Source organism: Diadema antillarum, unplaced genomic scaffold, assembly GCF_040938485.1.
Source record: "Diadema antillarum isolate AM-2024a unplaced genomic scaffold, OU_Dant_1.0 seq00001539_RagTag, whole genome shotgun sequence".
NCBI classification, from domain to species: Eukaryota; Metazoa; Echinodermata; class Echinoidea; order Diadematoida; family Diadematidae; genus Diadema; species Diadema antillarum.
The window spans coordinates 462,061-489,820 of NW_027272270.1; the positions used below are offsets into that span (position 1 = coordinate 462,061).

At 37.7% G+C, this 27,760-nt stretch overlaps 1 protein-coding gene across 1 annotated transcript in view; it reads right to left on the reverse strand.

Moving 5' to 3' along the window:
- The window catches only part of LOC139710544 (amine oxidase [flavin-containing]-like), a 34,986-nt gene extending 13,759 nt beyond the window's left edge, over positions 1 to 21,227 (reverse strand). The window contains exons 1-9 of the mRNA XM_071622479.1: positions 21,176 to 21,227; positions 18,084 to 18,178; positions 10,161 to 10,298; positions 8,264 to 8,368; positions 6,031 to 6,226; positions 5,053 to 5,090; positions 3,836 to 3,899; positions 3,041 to 3,129; positions 2,568 to 2,651 (exon numbers count right to left, since the gene is read on the reverse strand). Coding sequence (XP_071478580.1) covers positions 2,568 to 2,651; positions 3,041 to 3,129; positions 3,836 to 3,899; positions 5,053 to 5,090; positions 6,031 to 6,226; positions 8,264 to 8,368; positions 10,161 to 10,298; positions 18,084 to 18,178; positions 21,176 to 21,227 — 861 coding nt within the window. The remainder of the gene's footprint in view (positions 1 to 2,567; positions 2,652 to 3,040; positions 3,130 to 3,835; positions 3,900 to 5,052; positions 5,091 to 6,030; positions 6,227 to 8,263; positions 8,369 to 10,160; positions 10,299 to 18,083; positions 18,179 to 21,175) is intronic.
- Between the last annotated feature and the right edge of the window lie 6,533 nt (positions 21,228 to 27,760).

The following is a 27,760-nucleotide window of genomic DNA, read 5'->3' on the forward strand; positions in this document are numbered from 1 at the left end:
GGGGGGGGGGGTTGGGAAGGGTTTTTTTCAGTCTGTTACTCCCACCCTACCTTCCCACACATTCCGCTGATGAACACCCTTTGCTCTGTAATTAGCTTCATGGTCAGGCAAGCTCATGATCACGTGCTAATTTATGACCCTATTCACAACTGAACCCATCTGTAACATTCCTTTTTATCCCCTCCCTTCATGTTTGTGTAAATTCATTGAAGCATGAGGGCCATTGTTATCTGCCAAGTCGGGTAGGCGTCAGGAAAGCTAACTGCTCCTTTTGTACTATCTATCTTTCTCAGTAAAATGTAAGGATATTTTCAGATTAAGTTTTCTCGAGCAGGCGTTGATCATGTTTTACGCATGGGATATCATATGAAAGGAAAAAGAATGGATATTCAAGCTATGATTTTGTTTTTTGCAAAAGACTGCTGAAAAAGTCTGAAAAGTTCATTCAAAGTTGCCATATGCTTGTGCAAATGAAATTTTAGTAGCACCACTGTCTATTGTTCTAACTCAGTCATGCATGAATTATGAACAATGTGTTGTGCATCAAATGAAAGAAGAGAAGTGTATCTTTTAATCCATGTACATCTCATAAAGTAAATATATGATTATGATCACAAAGAATTGTAATGAAACTCGGTTTCGTTTTTTCTGGGACACGTTGTATAGGTAAAAACAGCCCACGAGTCCAACATTACAATAAGGGGCTTAATGTGTCAGTCGTGTGGGCCTTGTTTGCTTAGTGTTGAACTCATGGGCTGTATGACTCGTGGGCTGTATGATTCGTGGGTCGGTCTCATGACGTGCACCCAAATATACTCCCCAGCTAGGTCCAAGCACCTCAGAATCATAATGGACCCTGAATGTCGTCATGAATGACGTATTACAGCATACCCAATATGTACCGCCTTAATTAAATGAAGTTATACCTGCAAAACATACCCTTATGGCGTCACCAGGGGATATGGTACCAAGTACAACAGTACACCCTTAATGGTATTTTGAATAAATATTCCTCACATTAGTCGGGAAATATCAACAAAATGAGACTGTCGAGATTTACAATAAGGAATTCACTAAAATAATTAAAGTCAGATTTCATTGTATTTAGTAGTGATCTCTATATATTGTACTGCCGAATTTACATCCTTCAATTTTGAAAATCTATAACAAACTAGATAAATTGAAAGCACATAAATTCAACAAAACAAAAATTCTACATCAAATCAATTTCCAAACTTTCTTCAATCCCAATATACTTCAAGAGATTGACAGTTTATATCAGGGTAATTTTTAGCATTTCCCACATTTTGCACTTATTGACACTGCTTTGTGTGTAATGAAATGGGAAAAATGCATGGAAAAATAAAAATACATGTTTATGTATTTTACGTGGAATCAGTTCCAGTCTGTTGTCTTGGCAGAAATGCATCAATCTTGCAATGTTGTTGTTTATTATTTTCCCTCTCCATCTTGAGTATATATGGAACGTGTTGACCAAAGTTGTTGTGATGTCGGAAAATGTGAGGCTGAATTGCAGGTGGCCTATTGCAGGTGGCCTTTAATTTGTTTTTCACATTATATTGACATGTTTAACAAACTATAACTCATCAAGATGCCTCTTGAAATGCTTTGAAAAACTTCTGCTTGATTTCACATGAGCGGATGATTATCAGTTGTCTTCCTGCTATCATCTTTGTGAAACAAAGTATTGTTTCTCTTCAAAAGATTGCATGCCAATTAAAGATAATAAAAAGTTTTGGTACCTCAAAAGTGTCCTTGAATTTCCTTGTCTTAGTTTGTGTTTCAGGTTAAAGTACCTTTCATATAACTAGCACTGTGAGACTTACTCGCCCCAAAGTGCTCTCATGTCTTAGTAATCATGCAATTAACTGCGACCAGCAGCCCCATATGCATAGCGACCAGCAGTCCCATATGCATAGCGTAATCGGGCTTCGCATTGTAGCATTCAGGATCATGACAGATTTAGTATCGCAGGGTAAATGTCAACTTAAAATCCCATAAATTCTTCAATTTGAAGACTTACCAATTAAGTTGAAGTATTGAAAACAGGCTTCGGGCAACGTTTGGTTCTGCCTATAGTCCCTTTCTGTTCGAATTGACGACTGAATGTGACTCGGTCGACAGGACCTCAGGAGAGCTACATACAGTACACTGAATACTACAGCCAGTGCATGCGAACACATCACATGCAGCCCGCACACAAATTTCAAATCCATGAACGGATAAGATGTTTGTGTGCGCATGCGCTGGCCATGGTATCCAGTGTATGTAGCTCTCTTGGTCTACTGGCCGTCAAGCTACTTGGTAAATACAATAATCTCTCTTTGTTGAAAGAGGGACAAACAAAAATATAATGAAATTCATCCCCTGTATCGTCAGATGAACAGATAGTACAATGCAATTCATCTGGGAACTGCATGTTGTAGCAAAATCAGTCCGTCCTTAACGGGTTAACAGTTACTGTAACCATAGTGAGAAACTGTTTTGAGAGGCTGAAACTCTTCATCTCGCCTAAAAGCAGCATAATCCTCCTGGCCAACACTAACCTGATTTCTGAGGGGTGGAAGAGCCGGCGTGAAGGCAATCTTGTTCTGCATAGCTGGTGGAAGAGCAATGATTATGTATCTACTCTGCAAGAGGAAGGGGGGGGGGGAGGGTGTGGGACAAAATGATACAAGAATGTTAATTTCCTCTGCAGAGGCCTGTTCTAGAAAAAAAAATGCTTTAATATTTCCCTATTGAAGAAAAGAAATGAACCTTTAAAAAACAAATTAAGCAGAATTACATAGCACCTCTGTATGGACTAGTGAAGATTTTAAATATGGCTCTCGTGACAGCCAAAAGTGATTTTTAATGATCATCATCATCATTATAATAGTAATCATAATCAGTATCATCATTACCATCATCATCATTGTTATAATTCTATATACTCAACAACTACTACACTACTATTACTACTACCGAAACTATCACTATCACTATTTTACCGTTGCTAGTAGAATCATTTTGACACAACCTTAAATGACTTCCCATTCAGCGTAGTCACTGTGACCGTGTCGTTTTCTTGGCTTATTGTGGTGACCGGGTGGCTGAGTAAGACGCGATCTGTGGACAGCATACAGACAATGAGGAGCTTTTACTGACTGGGAGACTGGCAAAGAAACAGACTGACTGACAGACAGACAGACAGACAGACAGACAGACAGACAGTGGAGTATAACACCATGAAGGGCATTAACCCTTAACCCTTAACTGTAATTTTGCTCGCCTATTGGCACAGATGTCTAGAAAGTAATCACTGTAAATGAGTACAGGTTACCTCCTCCCAGATTCCTTATTGTGTAATCATGGTCTTCTCGTTTTCCTGAAGTACAATGCTACACCTGAGTAGGCTTTCTAATCTAAATCTACAACTCAGTCAAGTTTGAATGGCTTACTAATTGCCAATGAGAAAGCTTGGTGAATTCAGCTAAGTGCCTGGGCATGCAAACAGCTGAAGGAAAACTTGCCTAGAACATGCATGTGAATCGAGTGTATGCAGAAAAATCGTAAGAACAATAACAGCAATAGCATTAGTTTTGAGGAAAATGTGATCATTATGTTCAAATGTTACATGCATATTTAAAGTTAGGAGTAAATTCATGTGCTTTCCTCACAGGATAACAAGCCCACAAAAATGCATGAGGTCACCAAAATGGCACAACGCAAAGAAAATGCAGAGAAATTTATTGATATCATCATCATCATCATCATCATCATAAACATCATCACAACTTATCATTAACACTATCATTATTGTGGAGGCACTCACCTTCACCAAGTCTTGCTGCCATGTTGAGACTTATCGTCTGACTACCGCCAACAAATTTCCTCTCCTGGAAAAAAAAAAAGTAAAGAAAGAGTAAGTCTGAGGTAGCAACAAAAAATATCAAAGAGATTTATGCCATCAAGTCTTGGAATAATTTTGCTGCACAATCTACCTCCTTGCCTTCATCAAATTGGCAACTTTAAATTTTACTGTGTAATCTGTATTTGAGAATGGTTTGATAGGTAAACTTGCTGAATTTTATCAAACCTACACTAAATCAGGGGAATGTACAAAGTGTCGCCAATTTAAAGGTTCAGCCAAAAAATAGCTTTTAAAGGATTCTATACCAGTCCTCTGCAACAGAAATTAACAATGACATCAGACCAAATTAGGTTCAAATACTAATTAATTTCTTCAAGATTTGTAAGATAGATTTGAAATAAACATATCTTTCATGTTATGTTTTGAGCCACTAGGAAAATATCAGATAATGGAATTCTCAGTGAGAGAAACAGCATTATTTCCTTTGGGACTGTGCCCCTAACAGGAAACAGTGCTATTCCTGCCACCTTAAAGGGGATGGCTAGTAACTGATCAGTGGGAATCAGTAGGAATGATGGGGGATGGTTGTTCCAATCCTTGTGGGATTCATTTAAGAGTACATTATATGTCTATTGTTGTGCGAAAATTATTTGCTTCAGAATGGTCTCATATTCAAGTAATGTGCAGTTTAATGTTTCCATGTTAGCATGCCTGTACAGTGACGGGGCATTAAACTGCACATTACTTGAATATTAGACCGTTCTGAAGCAAATAATTTCCACACAACAATAGATATATAATGTACTCTTAAATGAATCCCACAAGGATTGGAACAATCATCCCCCAGCATTCCCACTGATCAGTTACTAGCCATCCCCTTTAAAGTCTATTATTTAACTATACCCTCTCTGTGCACTGCTTATATATTTTTTTCTCCACTTTTTCTCTCTGCAAATATTCCTAGTATGGATCCAAAAGGGCATGCTCTACCGTAGCTTCTGCACAAACCAGTCTCCATACTCTGCAAGTACTACTTACTTTACCCGCCAGTGTCTATGCTGGTTTTATCTGAAACAAAAGAATGAATTACAAACAAGAAAAAAACTAATATGTGACGTAAGATGACTAAGAATTAAAACTGACCAATATACCAGCCCTTGGCTACTCGAGACACTCACCTGAGCTCCATTTTCAGTTGAAGTGAATCGGAGGAATCCTGCCATTCCAGACGGCACAAAGAGAGCAGACCAAGAAACAAATGAATGAATACAATCATCACAATTGATTTATGACAAATAACAATGGTAAATGACAGTAGTAACAAATAGTATAACATAATCAGATGATGTCTACCACTAGTAGAAAGAGCGGTATTCCACTATAAAGCCCATCTGGTCCTCAACTGGTTAATTCCGTAAAAAGCTCTTATTTTCATGAAAGTTTTAATTTTTGCAAATTTAAGGAATGACTGTTGGGCCTAGAATTTAATAATGCACAAAATTATTGCCACCTGATGCACAAACAGAGTAAATGGACAGGTGTTAGTGCATGATTATGATAGCGTCGGTGTCACAAAAAATACCATCTCATTGTGAAAATGCCTGTGACCTCCTCATTCATGAAAATATCGGTACTTAAAAAAGGCAGCTTTTATAGTAGCAGAAGAACAAACAAACAAACTAGAAAAGCACTTGTAGAGTGCAGACCTCCACTGAGCAGCTCATTTACACCCATTACACAAACATACTAAAATCGCCCAATTTCCCAATTGCAGAAGCATTTTGTATACGTCGTCACCTTCCAGCTATGCAGCGCCTCCCCCAGGTAGCAAAGCACGTACTTAAAAATGAGTACAATGCAAACCTCAAATACACACAGCTTGACTACCATGTTCATTGGCTCTACTTGCCAAAATATTGAAATTCCTTCATAAAATCAATAAATATTCCTGGATCACTAACAAAATTTAATCATCTCTTCCTTGCGTTCACTCTCAATCTTTCCTGCAACTTTCATTCAAATCCATACACAACTTTTTGAGTTATTTTGCAAACAGACAAACCAACACCAATGAAAACTTAACCTCCTCCTTCCTTGGTGGAGGTAACAAACAAAGATTAAATAAATCGAAAAAGTTTGGAAAACGGTGCACATACCACATCCTCCCTTGATGTACCAGAGAAAGTATAAGAGAGACAGCTCGGTGTCTTCACAGCAGAAGCCCAGCTGGCACTGTGACTTGACCACATCCCTGGTCAGCTGAAACCAGAAGGTCTTCTCTGCCCACTCCTTGACCGTCATGCTGTCCCACTCCTCCGCCTCCGGGAAGTCCCATGGTGCCGCCATGTTGATCTGGACACAGAGGTTAATTGCTGAAATGATTTCATTTTGTTGCTGCTGCTGTACTTTCTCCTTGTTCCTGGATCCTACTAATTGACGCAAACTAATGTAAACTAATACAAACCGTTAACAGTGAAAATTAGGGTGAATTACAGCACCTGGACCTGGCTCTTCACAGGCCACTTAGTCGTCTCGAAACAGATATCGATCAAGTAAATCCATCCTATCGAAGAATGACTAACGTCATGTTTACTTCAGTATATCAAACATCTCACCTCGACAGTCAACAATTACTCGGAAAAATCATTTTATTGAAATATCATCAAATTCATACTTTTTTATCAAACAGATGTCGTTTAGATTTTATTTTGCTTTCAAAATTCAGAAAGTGTAGAACAGAATGAAGCGCAGAAACACGGACTTTAATGATCGATCATTGAAGGCCAAAATACTAATTAATGCATACTCAACGCAAACTTCGAGACACAACGCTATCCTATGTGAAAACTAAGCAATATCGATTACAAATATCGGAAAATGACACCCCAAAATACTAATTCATGCAAACTCAAAACAAACTCCAAGACACAACGCTATCCTATGAGAAAACCACCTAACTTGATTCTAAATATTGGAAAATGACACCCCGAAATACTAATTAATGCACACTCCGTGGTTTTCACATAGGATATCATTGTGTCTTGGAGTTTGCATCGAGTTTACATTAATTAGTATCTCGGCCTTCAATGATCGATCATTAAAACCCATATTTCTGTGCTCCATTCTATTCTACACTTCCTGAATTTTGAAAGCAAAATAAAATCTAAACGACATCTGTTTGGTAAAAAAATACGAATTTGATGATATTTCAATAAAATGATTTTTCTGAGAAATTGTTGACTGTCGAGGTGAGATGTTTGATATATACTGAAGTAAACATGACATTAATCATTCTTCGATAGGATAGATTTACTTGATCGATATCTGTTTCGAGACAAGACTAAGTGGCCTACGAAGAGCCAGGTCCAGGTGCTGTAATTCACCCCAATTTTCACCGTTAACGGTTTGTATTAGTTTGCGTTAATCAGTATTTTGTGTTAGTTTGCATTAATTAGAAGTTTGCATTGAGTTTGCATCAGTTTGCGTCAGTTTGCATTAGTTTGCATCAGTTTGCGTTAATTAGTAGGACCGTTGTTCCTTGATTGATAAAACACTGTTTTCTTTCTATACTGGTGTACCGGTATTACCAATCTGTCTACTTTAACAGCAATCTATGTGTTGTTTGAAGGTTTGATCCTGAATCTACTTGTTTATACATGTACAATTGTAAGTCAATTCTACCATTTCTTTATCTACCTTACCCTCAGCACATGTTTTAACCTCCAGTCTTTCTTTCTTTCTTACATTCTCTCTTTTTCTCTCTCTTTGTCTCTCTCACATTTACATATTTCTGGGTCTGTCAGTATACCACATAATGCTTTTTCAATACATCACCCATAACCTCTGCAAAACGGAAACGAAAAGAGGAAATGAACAACTGAAGTTTATCTCAGTGTCACAGATAAGCTTCCGATAAATATAAAATGCAAAGCAACACAACAACATATCACATGAGCAGGGCTGCCTATCTCTGCAGATAAAATATCATATATTTCATGTATATACACTCACATACAAACACATACTTTACCCTGTGCACGATTACAAACATAGTTTGAAGACAGAATCGTGTCCAAGTTCAAGAATGGGGCAATTGCTCATTTCATGCTAAATACTGTTAAATCAAATCTCATGAAAACTAACATTAATTTCTTACATAATACATGTTTTTGTTTTTGTTTTACTTTTGATGAGAAAAAAACATACATGTATTATTATGAAACATACTTGCTAGAGACCTCTGCCTGTGCATACAACAAAGAAAAACATAAAATACAAGACAATGCAAACAAACGATTCAGCACAATACACACAAACACATAATACAAAACAGGCTTAACACATATTGAAACGAACTAACAAAAATTGCATAAAATGAAAGAACCTAACCTTCTTTCCCATGTCATCAATTGCATGATACATGTGGTAGAGATCCATCACCTGGAACGGATTCCATGAGTCCGGAAACATACCATACATTGTCCTCCATTTGCCCTATTGCCACAAGGAAACAATCACATAGAGGCTTTTGATACTGTGGTAGTGATCATGTGTACACTACACTTCAACCTAAGAAGGCAAACTTCTCAATAACGCAGAATAAGTCAGTTCAGAGTTCGCTCTGAATGTGAACATGGGTATAAATGCTCTTTCTCTTTTTTTCACAATTTACAATTTACTTGAATAACCATTACATCACAGGACGTGATGCTTCTAATACCGTAGCTCAAGTTTAAAAGCTAACATGTCATCTTGGCACAAATTATCTTTTTCTGTTCACGTAGAAAGCTGTGGTTTATACAGCACAGTTTTTTTTTTAATGCTTAAACTGCAAAAGATGAACAGCATGGATTCCATTATAAATGTCATCATATCTTATCACTTGCTCTTAAAGAAGCCCAATTATATGCCATCATAAGTGCTCCTTTTTACTTTAAATGTCTTTCAACCATTCAAACTTCACTGCACATATTTGAACGATGAATGCCTGCAATGGTGAATAATCATTCCAACATTTACAAACAAATACTCACAGAATAGACAGAGATGACTGTAAATTGTCCTAACACTCTTCCTGTAAGGATCACTTTCTACTTTTATATGAATAATTAAAAAGATACAATATGTCATATTTTGCTTTGCATTTACTTGCTCTATCACCTGCATTACATAATGCACCTAGCCAAGTTCAACAAACTGTTTGCGTTAGCTTTGCCTGAAAGTTATGTTTCCATTCCTCAGTGGATATAATCTCTTTTACAGGCAAACTGTGGTAAAGAAGCAATAGGTGAAACTCTACATGACTTTTTTTTCTCACACATTTAGAACGCAAGCAATGCATCCTGTAATTCAATAATAATGGTTCAACACAGATGCAAATTAATGAAAACGTATTATACTTTTTCAGCCTTAAGGATGGGGGGGGGGGTGGGAGGGGGGGTTTAAACATTTAACATGGCAGGGTTAATCAAACATCCATAAGTCAACATGAAGGAGCTGGTGTGATAACTTTACTACACACTCGGTATGCTCCTGGTCACGTCACACCGTTTAACTAGCATGGACTTTGCTCTTAGATGTTCTGCATTAATTTTCACTAATCCAATCCAGCAAAGGGTATCAGGAGGGCATGGACCAGACCGTCCCTTGTCTCAGCCTCTTGAAGTGCTAGGCGATAAAATGGATAACATTCATCACAAAACTTCCTAGTCCCAGAGCAGGCAATTTACGTCGACAATGCAATCCAGTCGGTGACATGGAGTTCCATGGCAAAGTTGGCCAATTTACACCTCACGCTTATTTCCCGGAAGCTTCTAACTTTGCTACAGAGAACATAATTTGCTTTCACTTTTTGGTCACATGAATACACTCCAGAAGATAACCAGAGCTTAGTTAATTCTTCAGCATTTATCTTTGTGTGTATACGTGTGGTTACTTACTGTACTTTGGTAAGTTTTTTTCACCTGCAGATTCTCTGAACTCTGAGTCTGACACTTCCAACATTTGGTAGTAATGCAAATACTACATGGTATCTTTTTGATGAATCAACCATCAAATCATGGCACTACTACCAAAATATCCCAATTTTTGCCTTTGCTTTTTGATGTCACATAATATTCCTACACCTCACACACCCCCTCCACCAACATTCAACATTCTTACACCCTATTAGGGCTTTGTTAATTGTGAGATGCTATGTGGGATGATACAGTGCATTCAAGCATCAATTTAAACCTTTTTCCTCAGAATGTGTAGGCCTTATGTATGTTTAGTTGATTTTACTCACTCTGTGGAAATCAATTGGGATGCCATCATCATAGCAGAAGAAGTTCTCCACTCCCACCTCCTTGGAGAGCCGGTAGATGCGGTCCTGGGTGGGTCCCATGTATGCCCCTCCACAGTCCACATAGTCGATGGCTTTGTCCTGCATGAATAGATGCAGGGGAACAACAGTTAAGAGAGGTCAAAGGTGAAATCAGGATATATCCAACTTCACTCTCACCAGTTTACAATAATATCCCTTTCTGCTAGACCTCACAATTTGATGTACACTGTACATACACAACCGAGCACATAAACATTCTGACAAAAATACATTCACACAACAATGTTTAAAAGCATCTATATAGTTATGCATGCATTACATGGATGTACAATTTATATAGAGTTTTATCAGAATAATTGCAAAACTACTTGTCCCAACTGTTATAGTGTTACACAGTGCAAAAAAATATGTTTGCTAATAGAGACTGCGGAACTACCCTCTCATAGAGTGGACTGAACTAATAGGCAAGAGGAGTTTGGTTAGTGTGTTACAGCAAAGTGAAGGCATAGGGGAATTCTGTGTATGTTCATATTGAATGCAGCTGGCAGAACTAGAGGTGACACTAAACACATCGATGAGATTTGCTGAAAATCATATCAGACAATGCAAGCTACAAGTGTACATGTAGCATTACTCTGTCAATATCATATCAATATCATGCAATTTATTTAAATATTCCAATGACTTTTGGAGGGAACAGCTTGTTCGAATGTACTTACTAGCACATTTCATGGCAGTTCAGTAATATTTGTAAGTCTGAAAGCAAACTTGATTCACAAATATGGTTTATCGAACAATGATTGGCCAATCCATGTCCAGAGGTACAGTATATTCCAGGTGAGTTCTGCTCAGTTCTGGATATGTGCGAGCATAATCTGATCTGTTAAAAGGTTTGAAGAGCAGGAGGTGCACCAATTTGCATGCCCTTCACTCATTTCTGCTGGTAAACTGCTCACTCTGTACTGTGTATGGCACACATCTTTAATTCCATTGCTTTTAGGGCAAGATTCATAGACTTCGCTATGGATCTAGAAGCATATCAATGGGCATCAAGGCCAATATCACACCACAAGATACAGCAACAATATGTACACTCTCTTTTTTGCGACTCAATATCCATAAGATTTGGGCAATGATTGAATCGGAGATCCGCTATTTAAAGCAAATAAGAAAAATTGAGGTCAGCCTGCTGGAGTATTCACCCTTAATAACTTCTCCCTGCTACTGACTGCTACATAGTGCAATGAGCTGTGAATAATGATCTTCGGTGAAAGTAATCATTTACACTCTAATGAGGGCTCTTGTGGGATTTGGATTCCATGATCATGCCATTTTTGCACCACTTTGGTGTCACACTGCAGAAAAACCTAACAATAGCTAGTGCAGTGGTAGATAATGCATTATTTCTGGCAGTGTAAAATATATTTGATTCTCCTTGCCTGTGTTTGGCAGAATTTTTCAGACTTCCTAAGTCCAAAGTCTGCCTTGCCGTGGATCTGAAGCTCCTTTGTTTCTATTTGGTATAACAACAAAAATTAGCTACAATAAAATGATAAATAAATAAAAGGATCTATTTGACCATGATTTGATCAAGTGTTGAAGGGCGCAAGCCATAGGTCTTTAAAAATATTTAGCTTTCATATGGAATGTAGCTCCTAATTATAGTTTTGGGAGGGAGATTCTTTTCATTGTATGACTATACAGTTGCGGATCCAGAGGGGGGCGCAACTGGCGCACTTCCCCCCCCCCCTATTTTTCTTTAAAAACAAAAGAAACAAAAAGAAAAAAATGAAATGAAACCTGGAAGTGGCATCAGAAATATTAGTTGCGCCCCCCCCCCCCCCCCCCCCCCCCCATAGAGAATTCCTGGATCCGCCCCTGCTATACACCATAAATTCTAAAACCTAATTTTTAGAAGCGTACAAATGATTACAACAGTGTTGTGTTGCACAGCTCACAGGCAAACTTTTGCCTTGATTGATGAAATGTCCTGGGTGATGAGGCGGTGAGGCTGTATACTATGCACTGACTCACATGAACATGATGGATCTGGTCAAAGATGAATTCAATACTCCTCAAATTGATTTCACACCTTGTGGCTCACGACGGACAAGATGCCACACAAGAGAACTGGATTCATAAAATGCTTAGAATATGAAATGATCGGATTGCATCAATCGATGGAAAACCTCATACAGCTGAAGGTCTCAGGGTTGCTCATCGGCCAATAGAGACTGGCCCTGGGATTGTTTTGACAGTCCCTGATATTCATCCAGGCCAATCGTAACAAGCAAATACGTTTGGTTGAATAATGTCACGCATCTATCCGTTCATGGCAGAAGAAGAAACACGTGCCTGGAGCATCATCAAGGTCGGGATTTAATTAATTGGGATTTATAATTCTCAATGCTTCCTGATTACACTCAATGTACATGCATCAAAGAAATCAATGTCATTTGTTCTATTCCTATTATTCTGATCAAAACAAACCAGCATCACAATTAATTTGGGATTGAATATCAGGGCCCCATTTCATAAAAGATGTTAGGATGGCAACTCTTGTTGGAATGGCAACTTCCAATAGCAACAGCCAATCAGGAAGTTGGATTCTTGTTGTTGTTATGACAATTGCCATTCCAGCAAGAGTTGCTATCATATCAGCTTTTTATGAAATGATACCTGCTCATTATGACTTCCCTCACTAGAAGTTTTAGAGCCCCTTATACCTTCACACATAACAGAGTGGTTCAGGATGGGAAAACTGAAAAAAGGCAGTCAAATGCAGTTATCCCGAGAAATGTTTTTGCATAATATATTTCAGTGGTGCATTTTTGTTCAATTTCACTTCAAATATCATATCATTGGCTGACCATAGGATGACAGGATATTGGTCATTTCCAATTATTGTGTAACATTATCAGTATAACTGCCTTCAATCTGCAGTACAGCTCATAAATATATCTATATCTAGTCAAGTTTTCCCCATAAGCCTACTTGGAGTCTGTTAAAGGGATGGTACAGTATTGGTGGAGATGAGAATTGGGCTTTTAACTTTTTGCGAGATACCGGTACCAAGAAAACAATCATGATATAGTACAGAGCATACCATTTTAAGAGGAATTCAAAGTTTATTTGATGAAAATCGGGTTTGGAATGACTGAAACATCCAAAAACAAAGTAAAACAAAGCGATCGTAATGAAGTGTGGGTCCCACACTTTATTAGAATCACTCTTTTTGGATATATCTCAGCCATTTCAAAACCAATTTTCATCAAATAAACGTTGAATTCCCCATAGAATTTCATGCTCTTTCATATTTCATTTGTAAGAGGTTTCTCATTATTTCACCAAAAAATATTAGAAACTTGAAATTAGGTCTCAACCAAAACTGTACGATCCCTTTAAGCTGGTAGATTTTATTTCTCTCATGGTTGTGGGACTGATTTGTTTTTTTCTAAGTCTTTTCTAACAGTGAACTTTTTTTTTCACTTGTCCGGTGTTAGGCTTTTGTGAGCCCCTAAAGTACAATTGCTTGCTAAAATCAAAATGTTAACTCATCCTTGCAGTATCAGGTACACTGTAATAATAAACACTATCTGTCAGTTGGATGAGGAATAATGACTAGATTTTCTCAAAATCGAATAAATAGGAATATACAACCTAGACCTAAAAACCATATTATAATGTTCATGGAATTTAAAAAGATATAGGAGAAAAATTAAGGAAAGAATTCTGGTGTACACTCATTCATTACTTTGTAAACACAGATGATGCTCATCAGAGAGAGAGAGAGAGATAGAGAGAGAGGGGGGGGGGGGTTGAAGATTTTACCAGACGATTCTGAGGATATAGACAGCTGTTTTATTCTCATAGTCATACTTACAAGCATCAGCTTTACATCTGACCAGCTGTCCCTGGTTTTGGGATCAGTACAACTATTGGAAACAACAGACCAGTTCCGACTGACCATGCTTCATGAATAAAATGGTAAGCTCTAGACTTCCTGTGGTAAATGTCACATGCTACACCTCTCCTCTCCCCCCCCCCCCCCATGCATGAGATCAATGCAAAAACAATTGCTTTCTGAGAAAGAAAAAAAATCCCTAGCAGTCAAGTTCCTCTTTCTTCTGATGCTAAGTGTTTCACAGCCTGACTACAGAATGAAATACACATCTTGTAGTACTACATAGGCCATCTGGGAAAGGTGAGTGTTTCTCTACAGTGGCACAAGTTTCATTTTTAAAGCCACAATATGAATCTCTCATTAACCCGTCGAGGATGGCTGATTTTGCTACAACATGCATTTCCCATATAGACACCTACCTGAGTATACTAGGGGACTGTTAGTCTTCAATGGGTTAACTTTTATAAGCAAAGGTACATATGGACTTCAAATTTGCTGATTTATGCTGAGTGCAATGAATGGCACAGATATATAATCTTATCTAGATGTAACCTACCCCGAGAAGACTTATGACTGCAAATCAGGCATATGCTCACATTGTATCATTTTATGATATTACATTATGATCAGCCAGCTGTGATAAACTGCAAAGAGAGATGACAATTCTGCTGGCGTTCATGTATTTGTACGGGCACAGTCCACTTTTTGCTTTATAATATTTAACTTCCGATCATTTATCACATACAACATAGCCATGTGATTTGCACTGAAGCATTAGACGTGTAAAGCTCCCCTAGATGCATTTCTCTATACGCACCGTAGGTACAAAGCCATTCAATTCTCACCTTTCAATAAACTTTCATTATCTTTCTAACTGTTTGCCATCTACATCTTTATTCTCATTGGTAAACTTGTCAAGCCCTGCAGCAATTTTCCTAAATTCATAATACTGGCAACTCTGAATTTTATTGCACATTTCTATATTGGAGAAAAATTAGACAGAACTGGTCAAATACATTTAAGTGATATGTGCAAACTAGAAATGTCGCTATGGCGACTGGTACGCCTCCGCCATAATGCATGATTCTCCTAATAGGTCTAGATAGTACATGTGGACAATGTGTGATTACATTTTCACAAAATTGGCAAAATATTAAAATGACAAGTTTGTCACAAATGTGTTGAATGTTCACTTTCCTTGACCTAGGTTTAATCGGATGAATAGGAGAGCATGTATTTGGAATTTGAGGACTTTAACTTGACTTTGACCCATTCATACTTTTATGCATTGAGTAATTTTCAAGGTATGGAGAAAAAGTTTTGTCACCCATCTGAACATAATTAGACTGGTCAGGCAGCTCAGTTTTAGAATTTTTTAAATCGATCAAACACAATGTTAATCAGTGGCTTTAAACTAAAGTTTATGGGTCTAACATCTGTAATATTATGAAAATATTTTATTTTTGTTATATCATAAGGACCTTTGTGACCTTTGACCCCAAAATACCAGTGAATATTTGTCTTGTCATACTCTACCCTCACACCAAGTTAAACGTTCATGTCTCATAGTATGTAAAATACTGTACCAAGTTGTTTTTTTTCACAAAAATAACCTGTGACCTTTGACCTTTGACCCTGTGACCCTAAAATCCAAACAAAGTATTATACCCCCAGGATATACCCTCATACCATCTCCATCTTGAAAATAGAAGCAATCATCACGCCATCCAACAGTGCACTTTTGAATTCCAGGTCTGTATACCATTAACCCGTTGAGGACGAGTTCCGAGTATACTCGGGCAGGGGTCTATGGGAAATACATGTTGTAGCAAAATCAGTCCGTCCTCAACAGGTTAACTGACCTGCTTCCATTAATTGCAGTCCTATCATGGCTATACATGTATGTGTGTATGTGAAATAGTGAGAAATATCAACTGTCTGTTTTTGAAAGCAAACAAACAAAATACAATTTAAACTAAAGTTTTGTCAAGATAGACAGTATTATATAACACCTAATTAGAATGTAGCTATCTGATTGGCCGACTGCCCATCACGTGACATCACATGCTCTGGCTGTCAGCTGTGCAATTTTGTTTGAGCAAAAATGGATAGCACATGGCTGACGTCACCCATTTCCATTGACTCCTGTGTTAAACTCACAATTGACTCGAAGTTTTTGTTCCATCGCACAGCGCTGATATCACAATAAACATTTGCTGCGGGCACTCAACAATTACAAGCATGCTTACAAGCGCATACTTTTGTCACTCATTTTTGTAAACAACTTAGTTTCACGTACATACACGGTGACTACTGCGACTGTGCAGCTAATCATTCGTCTTTCATGGAAAATGGTTGCCATTTCTGTGCTAAATTCAAGAATCTGTGTGGACCAAATCTGTTGACGTTCGAGGTGTTGTATAAAGGAAGTGTATGGTCTTTACTCGTGCAATGGAACAAGATTTCGCATTTGGTGAAAGATGAGGCGCACTATTCAACTCGGCTTCGCCTCATTGAATAGAGCGTCTCTATCTTTCACCTCGTGCAAAATCTTGTACCATTCACTATTTTATCTCAAATACAATACCAAACTTCCTGTGAATGTAAGCAGAAATAAATGAATGCAGTGAACTACAACTTTTTTGAAGCAGTGCTTCCATAAATTTCTGGGGTGATATTCTGAGCCCGTTTGAACTCTCCTTGATCTGTTGTTACTCCTGTTGCAATTTCTGTTATATCTTTGTTTTATCTGGTGCCCCTTTGCTTGCGCATGCCATTGTCTTTACAACAATAATTTGTGTATGTAACACGCATAATTTTTGGGTGAAACTACAGCCACGCTGTTATACGGTATTCTGAAGACTGTTTTATCTTCTCATGTAACTCTTACCACTTCCAAATTCATGCTTGTGAGATGAAACAGGTTGGAAGATGTTTTAACCCAGTGAGGACGGTTTGATTTTGCTACAACATGTATTTCCCATAGACACCTACCCAAGTATACTCAAGACTCGTCCTCAACGGGCTAATGTTGTCAGTGGTATGTCAATTCACTTGAGCTTTTATTTTCATCCATCTAGCAGAAAGTTGATGCAGTTAGCAAAGTATGCAATTGGGTTCTGAAATCCACTCTAAATCAGTCTATCTCTCTCTCTGTCTCTCTCTCTCTCTCTGGTATATTACTTCTTTCTATGAACATAATTTTAAACCTCGAAGTGAAATCTATCCTTAATGAAACTGTTTTCACATGTACAATACATTAATTAGTATAAGGCAAATAGTGCATATGGATGGGGTGTGTCATAGGTCTATACAACGTATCAGAGAAACAAAGTAGTCCTCTCCAAATGCTACAGATTCATGTATAATGGGTTCACAAATGTAGCACGCTCAGTAAAAAAGAAACAAAAAAAAAATTGAAGGGGTGTGTAACTATGATATCAAGTGGCTTGGTGGGACACAATGTCTAACACTGACAACAATTGCACAAGAGATAAGAAAAAAAATTCAATGGACACCGAATTCCCTGAAGAAACATCAGTTGTCGTTGTTGTTTTTTCTGTCTTTTTTAGGCACTGTGGGGTATTGGTACCTTATCATTCTGAGCAACAATGCATCCGTTGTGTGTGCTCAGACAACAAGGGCATCCATTGGCAGAGATAACAGTGATCTCTGAACCAATTCAATTTTTCAATGGATTCACAGATACATATATTCCTCTGGAACTAAAATCCGACAGATTTTTTTTTCTTTTTTATTGGCAATTCTTTATAGATGATAATGGTTACACAAAGACTCATGTCTCCTGCAAAAGACGAATCTCCTTCCATGATAATCTGTGTTAATGGAATTTCCGCACATGACATAACATTGAAGAGAATCCGAGAAGGCATGCCTGGATGGCAAACACACACTGGTAGTTCAACTGTGACTTTAAGTAAACAGCTTTGAACAATTGAGGTGTAGTTCTTTGCACTCACATAGTGATTCAGCGTACGACCTCCGACCCTGGCATTCGCCTCCAGTACCAGAATATCTTGCCCGCTTTCTGATAGTAGCTTGGCGGCTGATAGTCCTGCAAAGAGATGAGACATTCATATTGTGCTCTTCAACCATCATGATCTTACATCCATGCTGTAAGAAGTTAAAGCTTTTTTCTATTAAATGAAGCATTGGAAAATGAATATTTTCTTTACTTAAAAGGATGGTACAGTACCGGTCGGGGTGAGGATTCAGCTTTTAACATTTTGCAAGGTACTCAGAAATCATATTAAGTAATGTTACAGAGGATAGAGGTCTAAAAGGAATTCACAGTTTATTGGATGGAAATTGGTTTGGCCTAGATATCCAAAAACAAAGTAAAACAAAGTGATCCTAATGAAAGGTGGGTCCCAACTTTTATCAGGATCACTTTGTTTTGGATATTTCAGCCATTTCAACACCAATTTTCTTTAAATAAGCTTTGAATTCCTTTTGGAATTACATGCTCTTCTATATTCAACAGGAGGTTTTTAAAAAACAAAGGGAAAAAAAAATCATCATCACAAATTGTTGGAAACCTGAAGCCCCTATCTCAACCACAACTTTAACATCCCTTTAACTTTGGTACATTGGTACAAGGAGTCATGAATGCAACATCAAATCAAACAGTAGAGTATCATGCACCATCATAAAATCACATGTAAACACCATTACTGACAAACTTTTCACAATAGTCCAATTTAACTGTGATGGAAACCTACAACAGGGTCATCAACAAGATATAGGGGCTTGTCAGAGTGACATGATTTTTCTCTGCTCCAATTTATGTCCAATTTATTAACCCGTTGAGGACGGGCTGATTTTGCTACAACACACATTTCCCATATAGACCCTTGCCCGAGTATACTTGGGACTCATCCTCAACAGGTTAATACTTCCATTTTCTTGCTATATTCACTGTTTCTGTTTAGTTTTGAGGACAATTTTTATGTCTGTCACACACATTGTGGCTATGGGTGGCCTTGGGTGGATGCCAGCCTAAAAGTTGCAGTGCCTCAGTATTTCCAGGATTTAAACTTGAATGTTTATTAACTCTGCAAATGTTTTGGATAAACCTCTCCATAAGTTGATTTTTTTCACATGTAGCTGAAATCTGAGAAGGCAGTTTGCTAATTTAATGATACAAATGATAATCAACACTTAGCAGTAGTATCTGGTAGATATATTATCAAATAGGAAGTATTGTTTATCCGTGCCTTAAAATACACAACAACCCTATCATACTTCCTCCCCTGCCCAACCCAAATCCAACTTCCCTTTGCAAACATCAAGCACCCACTATTTTCATTGTTCCCTGTGATGCTTTAGGTCTATGTTTATGCCTGTGGGGTTTAGCTGCAGCTTGCATAAGCATCAAGAATAATAGCACGCACAGCTTTATACACAGTGATTTGTGAAAGCGTGGTCAATGCACGTCAACACAGCCATGGTAGAGCTATGCAATATATCTGGGGTGTCCAGCAACCAGCACAAGGAACACTTTGCCGGCAACAAGTTGAACATTTGTTTGTCCATGTTTTCTAGTAGTTTTACAGTACTGAAATTTCTCTTTCCTCGGACCATGGAATATTTTTCAGGGTGAGGAGTGGGGTAGCTGTGGGACCTGGGAGGGGGTCAAGGTTAATGGTAAACTCAGCAGTTTTGCCGGGGCCCCTGCTTTACAGGGGAATACTAAAGAAATAGAATTATATATGAAGTGAAAGAGTGGGACACATTGAACAATTTGTCGTTTACATCGTTTAAAATGGCCTTTTTGAAGTGGAGTTAGAGGATTTTGAAAATTTACACCTGTCACTCCCCTGAAATCTAGGTCACAGCGTAAATTTCGAGGCTTTGCCGATGACGTCATGGGATGAAAGGAATCGCGCAAGGTCTCGGGCGCTGCAGGCCCCCGCGTGCATAATGCATGCATTGTATCATACAAGTTGTTGTAGATAGTATTTGCATACAAAGTTTAAAAGTTTGTTTTTCGATGATGCACGACATCAGTGATGATCAGGATGATTTCTTGGTGGAATTTGAATGTGGGAGCGATGATGAACTGAGTGATACAGTACACACTAGAGATGATAACGATGATGAAACCAGTGATGATGACCCTGGTGAAGTTGGAGAGATAGATGTTGCTGACGAGCCGCACGGCGGGGCGCAGGAGGGAGACGCTACGGGCGAGCTAGTGGGGAAGGCCCAGGGCGGTCCGGTTGAAGCTGACGGACTTTTGTAATAGTGGAGATTGGCAGTATGAGCCCTTGCCACACGGCAGGCCAGGGGACAATGTTGGTGACGCAGGACCAATGCCAGGTAGACTTCAAAATTTAGATTCGACAAAAATTCACTTTTCTAGAATTATGAAAGAGCAATGGACCAACCTCTTTCAGAAAGCAGGGGGAATAATTGCTACCCTTAACATATGTCAATATCAAGTTGATGGAATTTGTAATTTTCATGAAAAATTGATTTTTGTAGAATTTTCTTTATATTTTCTTGGTATTGTTGTCCACTCATACGTCATAACCTCTAGTAGTCTCCTCATCCAGCGATTCCAACACCAAAACTTTAAAAATTCATAACTCTTGCATCGATAGTCCGATTTTCTTCAAACTTTCACTGATGTGTTTTTACTAATGTTGCTGCTTTCACTCAATCCACATTGCTCTTGGGGTTTATCTTCCCTTTAAAGGCCGGTGTGTTTAACATGCTCTATGCTTGAAATGGGGGAATAATCCAACAAAATATGCGTTTCCTTTAGTATTCTGCTTTAAAGCTCATTTGACATGTTCCCTAAGGTCCACTTTAACAGATGTATCTATTGTCATTATTATTATTATTATTAATTATCATCATCATCGTCATAATTATGATAATCATATTTATGTTTATCATCATCGTCATCATCATCATAATCATCATTAGGCCTATCAGTGGTACCATGAAAATTCATAACTCCACGAACTTATTATCAGTACAGATGGCCATGTCATTGTGAATGCAATTACAATATCAGGTGATGTTCTCATGCTATTCCACTTACCACTGATACCAGCACCTATGACAATCACATCTCGTATCGTTTCCTCTGTCATGCTGAATAGGACTTATGACAAGGCGCACGAGGAGGCTCAATGAACAGCTGCTGAAATGGAACCAGATAAATGAAAGTGGTTGAGGACAGAAACATCAAACAATAGTTACAAAGTTAAGTTCACATAAATGAATCTTACCTTGAAAGATTAACTCAAAGTTTTAAACTTTGATGATTAGCATGTCGTTTTAAACTATGATGTGCATCCATGTAGCATCTAATTAATCTTTGAAGAAAAATTTTTGAGCGAGAGTCCAACGTGATGATTAACCCACAGTACTGGAAGACTATACTTGCAGCACTTGCCATAAACCTGATGTGTGCAATGATACAGAAATGCGCAACATGCACTGGAGGTGGACCTGTAAGCTAAAGGGGAAATAGGGTTCAAGGAGAGATCACACTAGGTCCCATTAACTTTTGAGTTGGTTCATTATCATCTTCACACGACACTATAATCAGTAATCTACAAGTGGAGACACATGCTGTTCGTGGATAGAGCGTAAACTCCGTGATGTCCAGTAATTCTAGTCCTCGACTAATCTTCAAGATTGTTAATCTTCCAGTGCATCCACACGGTGCTAAACTACAAGCTATTCATCAAACTTTAAATCTTTGAATTAATGTTCATGATTACAAATTTTGTGTCAACCTAATTACATTGTATCTTTATCTCCTTTAACATGCCACACCAATTGCAAGTGTGTCATGAGAGAGTTACAGTTTGTCACTCAAAACAAATTACCACATCTGACAATTGTAATATTAACAGTTTGACAATTCTGTAGACTTTGCTAATATTTTGAACTGCACTATGAATCATAAAGCAGATGTTGTACACAATACAGTGTACAATCAAAAAGGAAGATGCATGGTATAATGCAAATAGATTTAATGACAAATTGCTACATCACAAGATAAAATGTTAACAATGCACAGTCTAGGGCTATTGCCATCAGGCCAACTGTATCAGTACCACAGACCGATAGGATGGAGAGATCCGAAAGGGGATCTAAGGTCAAATCATCAATACCTGTTTTCGCCATCCCTGCTTAGAGGTGATGTCTTTCACTGGCATCCCTGATTTAAAGCTGCTCATTTTAGCACAGTTTGCTTTCTTTCAAGTTGAGCACTGGGAAAAAGCAACACCCACTCTTGCACACATCACAGTTGAATTGAGCTGAATTGAAGTGGTTCATTGATTTAACAAACATTTATTCAGTAAAAAATAGGAGCCAATGGGCTGAATTGCTGTTCAATTCAAAATAATGTCAAATCAAACACCGGAAATTCTCAATCACAAAAGTTATACAAAACCTCGATATACACATTGCTATATCACGGTATTTATAATACAAGCTTGCTAAAACTTAATAACTTTCAAAAATATTACAACAATGCACAGTGAATTTGGTTCATTACACATTTAAAAACGACAACCAAAAAAAATTGTGAAATCATTCTCATTAATGACCGGACCAAAATGTTAAAAAAAAAAATCATTTGATCCTGACACGTACTTGATATCCTGTGATCCATTAACCCGTTGAGGATGGACTGATTTTGCTATAACACACATTTCCCCTATAGACACCTGCCCGAGTATACTCAGAACTCGTCCTCAGCTGGTTATCATTATGTGAAAAAACACAAACTACATCAAGCATTGGGAGAAAGAAAAACAATGAAAGGAGTGAATAAAGATAGAAAAGAGAAGTGGACAGGAAAAGTGGACAGGAAAAGATAGAAAAAAAAAATGATTGACACAGAGTGAGAGAGAGAAAAAAAGCAAGATCTACTTTGTGTGCATGTACATTGCAGGGCCTACTGTTAATCCAGTTATAAATGGAGAGTAAAATTGAGGTTACAAATATGACAAAAATACACCCCAGATCCTTTTCCATTTTGACTGTCTCAATTTTAAACCTCACCCTCAGTCAAGATTAAATTGATATAATTTGTGCTGATGGTTTCTATGGCCAAGGCATATTCGTACAAACGTGTACAGAGTTTACCCATAACTGTGGTATGACATTTTCTATAGATGATTGAATTTTAGCATATCCCGTCTACAGTAGGCCCTACTCCCATGATTTAAAAAAAAAAATCCCTGGAAATTTCCCATCGCACGAACAGCTGCCAACTCCACAAAATCCATCCTTGATTGTTCTAGTGTGGGTTGCATATTTTCTTCTTCTTTCAGCTTGTTAATGTTAGTGACCATAAATCGACAAAACGATTATTCTGCCACTTTTGGTAGAGGTTGGCTGTGCACTTTGCAGAAATTCTTAGTAAAATAGCTTTGATGATGATTGATATTAGGCCTAATCCAAAATTGCAAATAAGGCCATTAAAGGGACTCAATTTCAGTAAACTTGGAAAAAAACAGTAATTAATATTATTACAGCAGAAATAAGCAGATAATTATATCTAATTAAGAAGACTAGAAATAAAAAAAAAAAAACTAATAAATGGCTTGCAGATGATATCCCTGCCATGAGTCTGACAAAATGATAAATCGGATAAAGAAATCAGGAGACCTACCGTTACAGTAGGCCTAGTAGTAGGACCTACAAAAAAAAAATATGCCTAGTTACACAACAGATTGACTGTAAGTATGAAATAGGCAAAACATTATGAGGACATGGGTCCTGTTGCATAAAACCCTTACCGCTGGACTTACCGCTCCTTTCTCAGAGCTACCAAGTCTCACGCATTCTGCGTGAGACTCAAGCATTTAGGGGCCATCTCACGATCTCACGCATGACACCCATTTTTCTCACGCATCAGGCGAAGTTTGTAACTTGGGCCTATAATAATGAGCATAGCTCAAAAGATTACAGTGATAGTTGCAACTGAAGGTATATTTCCCTTTTGTCTTTCAAAATAAGTAAAAAATAGTCACTTAAGTATGCACCTGATCGCACCATTAAGAGCTAAAAATTGAAAAAACTCCCTACCGTGCGTGGGAGGCCACAGGAGGGAAAAACCCCTCCCACACCCTCGCTCGCGCGCACATACATAAATCATGAAATTGCATGCCGAGATGCCGAATCATGAAAATCTCACTCATAAAATCTTTTTGAACTTGGCATCCCTGCTCTAGCGGTATTAGAGTCTTCAAATTAGCGGTAAATTTTATAATCCTTGATGCTGATTGGCTGTGACGCCTAATTTTGACGGTAGTTGCCGTTGAAATTCAATGGTAAGTTTTATGCAACGGGTCCCTGGTGTACTACTACTACTATGCGTAAATACAACAGACATCATACCGGCAGGCTGGGCGCTTGCCTAGCTGCTCTTTCGCTGACACTTTTCTGCGGCCTCGCGAGGAACGCATAGTACAGCCGCTCCAGATCGAGACTAGTGCCCATTTATTCATTGTACAACATTGAATAATGTGCACAATTGCCGACGTGACAGCTAGGAATGGGTCTACTTCTGGCCAACTACATCTCATTCATTATTTTTCATAAAAATAACCAAACAGATGATGAGACTTACCAGAGCACAACTCTCACAGCTCAGCAGACGTCGTATTACGCACAGAATTAATACCGTATTCTTTACCTACAGTGCAGTGGTACACCTTCCTCATCGTCAGAACACAAACAACTCGGCCTTGGACTGACTGAACACAGGTGGCAGTATTGTACTTTTTTGCTGCTTTTGACTATTTCGCGTTTTGAAAACTGAAGTAGCGCGAATTATATTGCCAATTTAGCATCCACAGAGTACAAGTACCAGTATAATGTACTGTATATTGTGGAAATACCACTACTAGTCAGTAATCGCTCTCTCTAAAAAAAAAATAAGGAATAAAAAATAAGGTTATCCAACTTTGGAAGACTACTCTTTCATGATAATTGTCAGCTATGGAGAGAGCAATGCTGGTTATGAGGAAAGAAGAACTCTTTCTCTTTCATTGATATCTAATTATGATGACGAATTAATGTCAATTAAAGACAATGACAAATTGCACTTTCTTCCAGTTGAGTATCACAGCACATGAAGGAACAATGAATGATCTCACTTAATGGCTGAGATCAGTAAGTGCATGAGAGTGGCCAAATGAATAGGCCACCTGTGGGGAATGCAGGTTTGTATTAGGTTTGTGTTGGGGACGGTTTTTCTAATAATTATTTTGTGGTCCAAAACCTTTATCATGGCCACCTGTCCAATAACCTGGTCACTCCTACATAGGCCAACCCCTTCTCAGTCAATTTTTCACTATTCATTTTCAACACATACAGAAGATTACACTCGAACTTGGAAAAAAGTAAAATTTGTCATTGTTGTCTTTAAAGAGGAAATCTACAAAAAAAATAATAATAAATAGACTTCAAAACAAAGAGAAACAGATATTCCATATAGTCCTCAGAACGATTCAAAAATAAAAATGACCAAAAAATGGGATAAGAAATAAGGAAGATATGACAGTTTTAAATTTCACGGGCGTTGGGGGAAACATTTCTTGACCAGTCCTTATGAATCTTCAAGCAACGTGATGAAGTCACGCTCTCACAATTATTATTCATTTCATTCACAGAAATGACAAAAATCTCATATTTCAGCTCAGAAAATAATGAAAAATGCATTAAAACCACCCAAAGAAAACAAAGAACAATTTTTTAAAAAATGTGATATATCTTGGTATGAGAACATGCTTTTACTTGTATTAACTATAAAAAAAAAAATGTTTTTCCGAATTAAAACATTATACATGAAAAATTGTAAGGGTATGACATCATCAACTCGCTCCACTGATTATTTAAGGACTGGTCAAGAAATGTTCCCCCCCCCCCAAAAAAAAAGGTGCAATTTCAAAATGTCATAATATATATGACATTTTGAAATTGCACCTTTTTTTTTCGGAAAACATTTCAGGAAAAGATATCATTTTCCTCATTTTTTACCTGATTTCTGCCATTTTTGTTTTGTTCTATAGGGAATATTTTCCTCTTTCTTTTGAAGTCTATTTATTTTTGGTGTGGATTTGCTCTTAAATTTGATGTGCTCAGTCATGCATGACATTTGTCAGCAAAATTGGGAGAGAGGAAGCGTTCCCCTTTGAGACGGACATATAAACAGCTCTAATAGCTGACAATTATGAAATAGTAGCCCTCGAATTTTGGATTGCTTTTTTTTTTCATAGGCACTGTAGAGATCAGTGGAGATCCGACAACAACAACAACAACAACAGCAAAACAACAACGACATTATAATGTCCATTGTACGACACATGGTACATTTTCTATATCTTTTGTCTGATCAAAGTTTTGGAATAGTTTGCCCAAAAATGTTCAAGAGGAAAGAACAAGATCTTCATTTCGAAGAAACCTAAAAAATCACTTGCTAAAAGAAGTTTAGTGATAAAAAGAAATTTCAGTGTTCAGTTTAATGTACTTCTATAGTACAGTTACTTTAAAAGAGTAGACCTTGCAATAAGCAGCTTAAATATACATGTAGCTATAATGGGAGAACCATCCTCGACTAGCACTTGTGCTAACTTTTGGTTCCCCCTTTAACAACATTATCTTCTGTTTTTCTACTATTTTTTTCGATTATTTTTTTTTCAGAACCTCTGTCTATGCAATATATGTCTACATTACATACTTATTCATTCTCTTTGCCTTTTCAGTGATAAATGTATCACAACGAAACCAAATCTATTATAACACATGTATTCTAAGGTAGATATAAGTATGTCAAATATATGCTTGCAAAGCTGTAAGAACCTTGTACAGAATCATTGTATTCTCATAAAAAATTCATAATTGTTGTATCTTGCACTGTGGAATTTCATGTTATCATGTTATCATATTCATATGTATGTTGTTAATAAACTCAACTCAACTTGTATTCTCTTAAAAATTTCATGTTATTGTATCTTACACTGTGGAATTTCATGTTATCATGTTATCATATTCATATGTATGTTGTTAATAAACTCAACTCAACTCAACTCAACTCAACTTTAAATTCAAATGAAAGTGTCTTTGAAAAAAAAAGTTCGGGATCAAAACTTAACAAACAAGAAATCAACAAACAAACAATTATTAAGGGAAAGAAAGATTCGGATTCCTTTGAGGTTCGAGCATGGCGCTTACTTTTCACTGCAGACTCTGAGAGGGTTGTCTATGCTCTTATTTTTGTCATATTACTTTGTACAATGTATCGGAAAGTTATACTATTGGATGATGGTTAGATGGAGTGGATGGTGGGTTTTTTTCGTACTTCGAGAATTTTCTGTTTCCTGCAGTCATTGATTTATCTATTTAGACCAAAAAAAATCACCAGTAACCTTTAGTATCGTGACATTTGTCAAATTGGCTTTCCAGCCGTGCTATACGGCCAACTTCCATGGGGAGGGGGGGGGGGGGAGGGAGCACCACGTAACTCTTATCTACCACTCCCGGGCTCCTCCCACAAACCTCCCCCTCGAGGAACTCCAGCTTTGCTGACTACCTGTACAAACACTATCATGACAATGTTATCTCGATGATATTGACTCACGTAGCATCCGTGGACTTG